This window comes from Drosophila rhopaloa, unplaced genomic scaffold (genome assembly GCF_018152115.1).
Source record: "Drosophila rhopaloa isolate 14029-0021.01 unplaced genomic scaffold, ASM1815211v1 contig_3, whole genome shotgun sequence".
Taxonomy (NCBI): domain Eukaryota; kingdom Metazoa; phylum Arthropoda; class Insecta; order Diptera; family Drosophilidae; genus Drosophila; species Drosophila rhopaloa.
This window is the reverse complement of record NW_025335123.1, coordinates 5,993,650-6,004,656: the sequence shown is the minus strand read 5'-3', so window position 1 is coordinate 6,004,656 and position 11,007 is coordinate 5,993,650. Positions and strand designations below refer to the sequence as shown.

At 41.0% G+C, this 11,007-nt stretch overlaps 2 protein-coding genes across 2 annotated transcripts; one reads left to right on the top strand and one right to left on the bottom strand.

The window, feature by feature from the left end:
• Nucleotides 1-1,991: 1,991 nt before the first annotated feature.
• Nucleotides 1,992-3,695, bottom strand: LOC108042985 (salivary glue protein Sgs-3). The gene has a single exon (XM_017121514.2). It carries the CDS (start codon nucleotides 3,601-3,603, stop codon nucleotides 2,758-2,760), a length of 846 nt encoding a protein of 281 aa, XP_016977003.1. The 5' UTR covers nucleotides 3,604-3,695; the 3' UTR covers nucleotides 1,992-2,757.
• A 438-nt stretch (nucleotides 3,696-4,133) lies between these two features.
• On the top strand, nucleotides 4,134-7,329 carry LOC108042984 (uncharacterized protein F54F2.9). The gene is made up of 3 exons (XM_017121513.1): nucleotides 4,134-4,939; nucleotides 6,089-6,296; nucleotides 6,362-7,329. The coding sequence occupies exons 1-3, from the start codon at nucleotides 4,260-4,262 to the stop codon at nucleotides 7,052-7,054; spliced, it is 1,581 nt and encodes a 526-aa protein (XP_016977002.1). The 5' UTR covers nucleotides 4,134-4,259; the 3' UTR covers nucleotides 7,055-7,329.
• Nucleotides 7,330-11,007: the final 3,678 nt, after the last annotated feature.

The window sequence follows — 11,007 nt, the reverse complement described above, 5'->3', positions numbered from 1 at the left end:
CTTAAGGAAGAACAATCTAATAATTTGGATAATAATTTATAGGAGGTAAAATAATAACTCAGATCCAAAAGTCGAATTTAAAAAAGTCTTTTCTCTTGTCTCTTTCTTTGTCGAATATTTCAAAGCTTTATTTCGTGTATGGAAAATGTTTTGAATTTTATTCTTCAATTATGCGAATTTACAATCAAGCGGTAGCAAATTTTGTTTGTTTTTGTATCGGTATCCTATTAAATATCCCCTTTAAAATATACTACTAGCTGTTTTTGAACTCCGCATGAATATAATATACCCTAGATTTTCTGGTTAGATGGGTATTATTAACTTTATCCTAGACAGAGGTAAAAGCAGCGTCAGTCGTTCGGCTCATTTCACACATTCTCGTGGCCGAACGATTTTTCCGCTTTTCCGCCTTTCCCTTTACACACACATATACAATCATGCACCCAGAATTGATCGTTTTGTTGTTAATTTAGTTCTTTTTGTTTAAATTATGGAAACGAACTACGAACAACTTCGCAGATGGAGCTCATTTATAAACCACTTCATTGCGCGCATTCACCAGATCTTTCGGTTTATTTTGTTTTGTTTTTGGATGGTTTGCTTGTGGGGAGGTGGGTGTTTGCATGGAGATTCCTCGATGCTCATTTGTCTGAACGAAGACGCGAGGAGCAGGCGCTGGTGATCTATTATCGCCAAAGGTCAGAACTCCGGTGGAACAACAATTGGGGCTCTCAAATCACCACGGGCATCGGGCTCTGGGGAGTGGATCTGGAATGGATTGCGTCCTCCCGCACATAAAGCATAAATGAAGACATTAATGGGTTAGACAGAAGATTTACTACAAACAATTTTAAGGCACATCACAGCGCCCAATAAATTATAAAGCTCTTCAATATTTAAAAAAATGTTTTTCAAAATAACTTCGAGCATAATTGTTAGCGGAGAAACTAAAAACAATTAACAGCTGAAACTAATAGATAAAACGTTTTTTTAAACTCATTCATTCTTCACTTTTTTTGGTCGCTTATAAAATTTAAGCCCTTTCAAATTTGGTTATCTTATTTAGTTTTTTGTGTGTTCCTTTTTATTCAAAAAACCTTTTTAAAGTAAGATCAATTTCCCTTCCAGAAATCAATTTGTTTAGAATGTACTAGTAGTGCTTCTCGGGATGTCACCGGTTAAACAAATATTTATATGATTCCCATTACTACCGGTTTTGTTGAAAGCCGTTTTTAACATTTCCATGAAGTGGGTTTGTCCTGTGTCGCCCTAATACTTAAAACTTTGTTTACAAATACTTTGCGAAAAAGTTTCGTGTTTCCCATGGACCGAAAAAAAGTTTTTACTAAAACGATGAAATGCAACCATAAACTAAGCAGAGAAATACATAATAATAATAGGGTCCAATGTGTAATATATATAATTCGATTTTAAAGAACTACATTAGTAAAGTTAAATCTATTATGATGTATTAACTCATTGGTTAGCTAGTCCTATCATAGTCGGGTTCACTCCCCAGGGAGTGTAAGTGTGATTAAAGTTAAGTGGAATAAATCGTTGCGTTATAGAAGAAATTAAAATATAACCAACGTATGACCTCGAGTAATTCAATAACACTACAATCATTGGTGCCATTATAATTTCATATACTCATTTGCATACCCTATTATAACATTAGTCAGAGGGTGAACAAAACCTGTCCGACCTTATTAAATATTCTTGATCAGCATTACTAGGCAAGTTTCTAACCGTTTTCAAGCTCATTTAGAAATCAATTGTTGATAAGTGGATCGTTTATTCTACAAAGTTTGATGCTGAAACAATATTATTATAAAGAAATTCTACTTAATGCCGGCAAAATATGATTAGTTTGCAAAATATTAACAGCAATATACATTCAGTTTATGAGGAATCAGCGATTTTCGCAAAGCAAGGCGTGCTTGCAGAAATTTCATAACTTTTGTAAAGAAAAAAAGAATTCTCCAAAACAATTCAATTTTTATGCCTTTCGCTTTATTATAATTGTTTCTCTGATAACAACAAGTAATATATGTATATATATATATTTATAAAGCAACAAATTTGCTTGTATCAGGCCGATTGCTTGTGATTTTTTGGTTTTTGCTGCTTTTTTATTGAGTGTTGTGTTGCGTAAAGTAAATGCAGAGAATTCATCTCGTAAGCTTCGAAGATGGAGAATATCATGTGTAAAGGTGTATATATTTAGAGCTGATTTGTAAGGCACATTACGGCTAGATTGTGGATTGAGTGATTGCTAATTGCGCTGATGAATGGGAGTCCGATTCGATTGGTCGCAGCCTCCAATATACAGCAGCTGGTGTACATAGTTTTAAGTAGATATACAGGGTATATAAGTGTCGGTTTCAATTTGATTGGTAACAAATGCTTGACATAAATCCAAAATGCTTAAAATTAAAAGCACGCTCCAATTTAGCGTAGAAAATCAGTTGGTTTAAATTCAATTTGGCCGCTCGGAAGGGTCTTCTTAGCCACGCTACAGTGCGAATCCCTTTCTCCTTTAATTGACTGATATTGACTGATCAATATCCTAGTTTTCTTTCATCTTTCCACCTCCTCTTCTTCTCACTCTGCTTTCGTTCCGGAGGCCTTGCATTGAATGCAAGCGCCTAGTCGACGTACAACTTAAACAACTAATAATCATCATCCGCGGGCGCCGGAGGAGGAGCACCCGGAGAAGTGGCCGCCCTTGCTGCCTGTCTGCCGTCCTGGCCTTCGTCAGTCGTTGTACATGCCGTCCACCAGGAAGTCCATGCGGCGGTAGTGCCTGGTGCTCCACATGTCGCGGAAGCGGCGGTACAAAATGGTCATCACGCCGATGGCCAGCGGCACAGTCAGCAGCACGGTCAAGATGGGCACCACATACCCAGACTGCTCGCGGTGACTGCTTCCAGTGAGCTCCTGCACCAAGGGCTCCGACGGCTGTGCTTGGGTGGGCTTGGTTGGCTGGCCGGGCTTCTCCTGACTCTTCTGCTGCTCCAGCTCGCTCTCCAACTCCGGGTGCGTATTCATGCTCTCGGTTAAAGTGGGTTTCTTGGGCTTCGGCGTGGTTGTAGTGGTGCTTGTTGTAGTTGGTTTAGTAGTCGTAGTCGTTGTCGTGGTGCTGGAAGAAGTGGCGGTGCTGTTGGGCGAGCTGCCCGCCTTGGTCACGTCTCGCATAGACTGACCATCGCTGACTATGGCTGATCCTGCAGCTGGCTTGGCTGTGGTCGTGGTCGTGGTAGAAGTGGAAGTCACTGCGCTGTTGGGGGTGGCCGTCTTGTTTCCCTTGGAGCCCTTCTGCTCCACCGTTGAATTTGAAGCTGGGGGCACGCTAGTGTCTGTGCGCTTTCTGTGCTTGTCTACACCTTCCGCTTGGGCCGTCTTGTCGGTGTCCTCTTTCGGCTTCTGGACGACAGGTTCCTTTGGCTGCGCTTGGCCTGCAACTGGTGGAGTTCCCGATTCCGATCCTGGAACCCCCTTCCCCGCCACGATGTCCTTGGGGGACGCGGCAGCCGAAGCATTCTGCTGGCCGGCAACTAGGAGCAGGCCGCTCAGCAGCCAGATCAGTGGGAGCAGCTTCATTGTCACCTATTTCCTAAATGTCGCCTATCTTATTTCGCATTTACTGACCGAGATCTGGGAAAACATCGATAATTGCTTGCATCGAAACCGCGTACCGATAATCTATCGACTACAGATTATCAGTGCTGAGAAGTTGTACCTGGTCAGGTACACGTTAAAAAATAAGTACTTTGGAAGGGTGAAAGGATTAGGAGTAAAATTTGTAATATTTTAAATGTTTAAAAGCCACCTACAAATCCAAAGCCCTTTTAGGTAGTGGTCGAAATAAATAACCATGGTCAATTTTAAAATATTAGTAACAGTAATTTCAAACTACCACAAAAAATAATAAATAATAATTGCACCGTGTTAGTGTATACTTTCGGAATAAATAAAAACATGAAGATATGCTTAATTTAAGGTACAAATAACTACACATTTTTAGCTGGGTACGCACCTAGCTAGTAATATTCAGGCATTTTCCAGCACTGTCCCAATCGCCAGATGGCAACGCTGGACAGAGGCTGCTGACGTTGCCACTTGCCAGCTGAGCCCGTCCGTGTTTGCCTGCGTGTGAGTGTGCGTGTGTTTGTGTGGTGCGTGCGTGGGTCTGCCGCATTAAATTTGGATTTAGCTCCGATTTTGCTCCGACTTGGACTCGGATCTGGGAGACAACGATGCGACTGGACATGGCTTGGACTCTGCTGGCCTGCCTGCTGCTGTGCGGCAGCGGCACCAGCGCCTGGCACTCGGAGGAGCTGGAGATCTTCGACCTGGTCGAGGAGGTGAATCGCAACTTCTACGAGTTCATGGGTATCAATCAAACGGCCACTGGCGCCGAGATTAAGCGCGCCTTCCGCACCCTGTCCATCGTCCTGCATCCGGACAAGAATGCCGCCGAGGATGCCAACATCCAGTTCCGCAACCTCGTCTCCATCTACGAGGTCCTCAAGGATCCCTCGCGGCGTGAAAAATACGACCGCGTGCTGAAGGAGGGCATGCCCAACTGGAAGTCGGCCCTCTACTACTACCGCCGGATGCGCAAGATCGGACTCTACGAGGGCGCCTTCATCCTCTTCCTTATCACCACCGTGGGCCAGTACCTGTTCGCCTGGGCCGCCTACCTCGAGAAGAAGTACACCGCGGAGCAGGTGTTCGGCACCAAGCTGAAGAAGCTGCAGAAGAAGAACAAGAACATCGACATGGACGTCATCCTCAGCGAGATCCCGATGCCCTCGCTCCTGAACACACTGCCCATTCAGATCCCTGTGGCCCTGTGGAACCTTCCGCGCACCATCAAGAACGGATTCAGCAAGGCCAACGAGCTCAAGGAACTGGCGCTGGAAAAGCGCAGGCAGTAAGTGGGATGGGTCTAGTGGTTACCCCTGTTTTTGCTGCGCTTTCAAAGCCAATTAACTAGTCGAGTTTCAAGGAAGCCTAGATTTTGTATTAAAGGGATTCTTTATTCATGTTGCATACATATTTTGTATTGTAGTTCGGGGTAAATATGTATGTATACATATATTAGTCCACGTAGCTTTAATATTTATATATAGTCACTGGCAATGAGTAGCCGTTTCTGTTTTTTTTTAATTTGCGGTGATTATATTGCCACATAAAAAGAGTGATTTGATCTTTTATTTGATTTTGGAAAAACCAAAAATTGTTATTTATAAATTTATGTTTCCTCGTACATAAAGCCGTACTTTAGAGGAATTTTTAAGGTTTTAACAACCCACAGTTCTTGAAGCTTATATGTTTCTATACTCTCTTTAAGAAAATATTATTCTGAATTCTGGATAAGTACCGCAATATCTTTTAAATTGTAGGTTGTGGAACTCTACAAGTATTTTTTTGGTTAATTGTGCAAACACATAGTATTTATCTTGAATTACACATGTCCGTTTTAAGTTTCATCAGATTTGGGGGACTTACATGCCACCACTCTTATCTTTCTGCATTGCGGTCACTCAGTTTGCTTTTTTTACGTAAAGCAACCACATTTTGTAGAACGTGCAAGCAATCTTTGTGATTTCAGTGTACTTTTTGTATACACAAAACGATGGTAGATGTAGCATTTTAATAAATAAGTAAATACACCTCATTTATGTACATATCTCAATCCAAAATTCACAACACCTGATCAAATATTTCTCCGAACGATAACAGAAATTCAATTGAGGAAGAAAAGAAAAAAGGGAAGTCATCATGCAAACACAATTTTTGCCTTTAACCGAAGACACAAATGCATGCAATTTATTATGACTTGCATCATATGATCAAAATTGACCAAATTATACATAGGTTCTGAAGAAGGAATATTGTCAATCCTTGTGTCGCAAAATAATCAAATCAACCCAAGCACTTTGTATTTTGATATGGCGCCAGATAAGGTACCCAAAATTGATTAGCATTAAGTTGCTAAAAAGTTAAATCGTGTGACAAATTTCACTATTACCTATACTGAAACAACCTTCTAATTGATTCTTCTTTTTTCCAAACGCAGGGAGCTGGAGGCCGCCCGTCGCCAGGAGGAACTAGAGCGGGAGGCTGAGGAGCAGGCCCGTTTGCGTAAGGAGCACAAGGAGAATTTGCGCAAGCGCAAGCAGAACAGCAAGGCTCCGGAGAAGACCGAGGAGGAGCTGCGCGGCTACTCGCAGATCCAGGCGCGTGAAATGACCGACGACGATGCAGTTCGTCCTGCTTCCCAGAAAGTATGAATCTCCCAACTTATGTATCTAATATGTTAACCCATCTGATCGAATGCCTGATCTTCTAGAGCACTGTGAGCGGCGGCTTCTGGACCGACGAGGATCTCACCGAGCTAATTCGCCTGGTGAAGAAGTACCCAGGCGGAGCTGGCAGTCGCTGGAACACCATCGCCGAGTCGATGAATCGCAGTGTCCAGGAGGTGACCTTCATGGCGGCCAAGATGAAGGAGAATGGCTACCGCATTCCCGGCCAAACGGACAGTGTTGCCGAGAATCTCGTCCAGGAGTCCCAGCAGGCGCAGCGCAAGGAGAAGGTGAAGAAGGCGACGGCTGCGCCTGCCTCTGCAGCGGCTCCCGCGGAGAAGAGCATGCTCATTCCGGAGACCAATTGGACGCAGGAGCAGCAGCGCGCCCTGGAGGCGGCGATAGTCAAATACCGGAAGACAGCCGGCGGCGATCGTTGGCAAAAAATCGCCAACAGTGTGCCTGAGAAGACCAAGGAGGAGTGCCTGGTGCGCTACAAGTATCTCTGCGAGCTGGTCAAAACGCAGAAGCGGGCCGAGGAGGAGGCCAACGAGCCGGACGAGGATGCGGCCGCCATTGAGGAGGAGCTGCCCGAGGAGGAGCCGCCTGCGCCGCCAGAGCCGGAACCGGAAGCACCAGTCGGCAAAAAGCTGAGCAAGCGGGAGCAGCGGCGCCGCAAACGAGATCTGTCCAGCGGTGAGGACTCGGACGATCCATATCAGTACGAAATCAGTTAGTCGTCTATACGACTCCCTCGTCCTGCTGCTTCGTCAGCTCCTCGCGTGGCTCAAACCTAGATGTAATTGAATTTTTTTATACTTTGCATTAAAGACTCTCTGGCATGGCATTTGGACCATCCTGATCCTACTCCGCGGCCCGATCATGTGCCCCCTTTCCCTTCCCATCCTCGTGTGTAGCGCCTATCTTATGTTTTGTACATAATTCTATCTTGTAATCATCTAAATGTCGATTAATTCCTTTGCTAAGTAAACGAAATGTGGAAGAAAGTGGACACCGACTGACTTTTCTATGGCTTTTTAGCAGTGATGTTATGTTCTTTGGAGATATATTGGGGATTTCGGAATTGCCAGACTTTCGGAAAGTTGTACGGAAAAATCATAATTACAAAAAAAAGTAAAAGAGAAAGAGAAAAGGAGAAAGGAATCTGAAAAAATAAAATAAAAGAGAAAAATTATGAACAGGGATAAGTGAACATTTCAAATATTGTTCCTAAATAACAAAAACATATTGTTTGTATCCCATTTTTTGACTAATACTATTTTGACTACAAATAAGATGTTCATACATATATTTTCCATACTGACCATACGGCCAGTCTATTTGCTCAGTGTAAGAGCTAGTAACAGAATTTTCTAAATTGTATTTAATGTGTTATCTAATTATGTTTGAAAATCTTACCAATTGGAATACATCCTTTAGCTGCCACAGGAATGTTTGTGTAATTTGCTTGTTTTTGAAGAATACGCAAAATATAGCGCTGTTTTGTTTGCCTACAATTTTATTAATTGTAATTTTTTTGATTTTCGCGAAAATTGGTGTAAAATGAAATTTTTTCAGATGTGAGGGCCAATTGATTGGAAATTAATACCGAATTCAACGAGGTATGACATTCCAAATTTGACCATTATTTTCCAGGGTTTTAAACAAAAAACCAAAATGACTACAAGGGTATAGAACATTTTTAAAGTGAAATCAGATAAATATGTTTTCAATGCAAATTAAATAAACCCAGTGGCCTTTGAAATATCTGTTCAGCATTTGAGTTATAAGCACTTGAAGTACAAGTAAGTAAAACAAATAAAATATCACATAATCGTTATAAAAAGTAATACATTTATTTTTGTATAGCCCAAATATATTCACTTTTCTTGCAGAATGGATCACTACGATAAGATGTATGTCCTGTCCTCCCGACCCACTCTCGACGAGGAGCGAATCGTGGATGTGATTGATTTTGAAGGCCCCTTCGTTGAGGAGACCTCGGAACTTCGGCTGAAGACTGTAAAAGTACGACCGCCCCCTGGCCATGAGTATGATTAGCAAGGAGGATTGTTAGTCCTGGATAACTTAAAAAAAAGGTTCTCTCATTTTTAAGAGTGCAAAGTCTTTTAATCATTAAGTCCCTTTAAAAAACAGGCAAAGCGAATATGGAAACTCATTTACAGCTGTATTAAAAAATATCCACTACTCCGTCATTCAAATCCATGCAGCATTTTTACATCCGAAAAGCTTTTACAATTAATAACATTATTTTATTTTATTTTTTGTAATTAAATTTGTAAAAAGCATTTATTATATGTCACTTGTTTCTGTGGTCTTATATTTATTTAATAATCCTAGCTTAATAGCTTTAATAAAAAATGTTGTAATTGTTGTAATGACATTATATAAAAATAGTTCTCACTACCAACTTTTTTTACATATGTTATTTTAGCAGTGGAAAGTACATATTTTGTTAATGCTTATTGATTGATTGTTATAAGAATATTTTAATGTATTGCTGCATTTAGTAAAGGTTGCTAGCATAACAGGGGCTAATATTTATTTTAAAGCAATGCGAAAAACAAATATATATTTATTATTAATGAATATTCCGCCACCATAAGTATTTTTTGATCTGCAAACTATTATTACCTTTCTAATCCTTCGCTCACGGACATATCTTAAAAGTTAATTGCAGCTTTAAGACACCAAAATGTAGCGCCAAGCAATTATAATTCTCAGTTGGCTTGAACCTGTCACTCATCAAAGATAACTTTTCTTAGAGGGGGCACAGTGGTTAAGGCCTCAGATTTATTATTTATAAAAGTTAAGTTAAGCACTTTCAGCGGCTGCCGTTTTTAGACGCCCGAAATTGTGGCGATGGCAAATGTTTAATCAAAGATACAAATCCATTATTTATATGGCTGGCAGGCGAGTAATCCGCAGTCGACTGACTACGGATACCTTGGAACGATTGGCTTTTAATTACGCCCAGCTTACATTTGATAATTATTGGACTATGACTGTGACTCTGAACGCCGGCAAGTTGGTCCGGTCGAGTTAGTACAAAACTGGATGCGACTCCTCCTCCCAATTTGGTCACCATTCGTGTTTGCATTGAACTTAAAACGCTCGTGCACTAGAAACATCAGACGACTTGGTCGACTGACTGTCGACTTCGTCAAAACCCAAGCCGCAAGACTCAATAATCGAGACTCAATACTCGAAACTCTAGTCTCAAAACTCTAGTCTCAACTGTAGGCGCAGCAGAACCTGGCAAATTGTCAACGAAAAGCTCGGGCCACTTCGCACTTGAAAAACGTTTCGAATATAATTGCAAACAAAATACTCTTCTTATTGACACCGAAATGGGTCCTCAAATATCACTCAAAAATAGGTACTGTTCATCATTACTTGGTCAAAAAAACAATTATATAACGAGTTGGGAAAATAAAATGAAAATAAATATAAAAATTTGCTGATGACAAGAATAAGTATATGTTGCTTCCATTCCTTACGAATTTTCTGTGAATATTTTTTAGTTGGTCGTATTGTAAAAGTACGAATAATTTAATTAAATCGCTCATTCTTAGGCCTATCTTTATAACCTGATTTTAATGTTTCTTAAATTAAGAACTAACCTTTTTCTTTCACATGACAGTTTCTTAAGTTATGCTGTATAGCAACACACTTGAAACTTAGCAGTATACAAACAATCAATGCTCATTTAATATACATATTTAAATATGTCGTAATAAAGAGTTTAAAATTAAACGACTTATTAAAACAGTAAAGCTTCAATTTTCTGACTTTATAGTTTTAGACAGAATAACATCTTATATAAAATATATAGTTTTAGAAAGAGTGTTTTAAAATCATGTTCATGCATAATGATCAAAGGTTTTTAAAAAGTATTAATACAATTTTAAACAATTTCCTAATGGCTCTAAGGGGCTATTTTTCGAGTTAACCTTTTATTAGCCCTTCTGTTCTAACATTAATGGGAATTCGTTTGGGCCCAGTTAGTTCTAAATTGCGATTGCTTTGATAGGCGATATAAAAAATTGGTTTTTATGGCATAACCAGACGGACAGGTCTCCTCGTTGCAATTTAAACCAACTAATACGCTCGCCCAAGAGCAGAGAGAAAAAAAACAAAAGTGAAAAATCATTTCGAGCGGTCAGCGGTTTGTCAGCGATTCAAGGGCGGCTTAAGTCGCAGCAACTCTTTTTTTCTGTTTTTATAATATTATGGCCATCTGACACATTGGGCACTTCATTTCCATTGGATTTCCATTTGGCGGGAGGCTGCCATTTCGCCGCCAAAACACTGACTCAATTGTCCTTCAACTCAAAGTTCAAGCGGCAAGTTCATATGACGTCACGGTCGCAGGTGGGTTAACATCATTTTGATGGCGATTCTCATTCTGATTCGGAGTCTTCTGCGATCGAGGGAAAACCCGAAGAGACCACAGACCAGAGCCGAGAACTGAGTACTCAGAACTGAGAACTGAGACCTGAGAACCCAGAACCCAGAACGAGAACCAGTTTTTTTGGCCATAAGCGGCTGTTACCGCCCCGCGCGTTTTGTGCGCGTTTCTCGGTTAGCCGACTTTGGCGACTTGGCCACTTGGCGACTATATCGATGATATCGCGGATCGTGATCGCGAGTCGGACTCAGTCGCAAA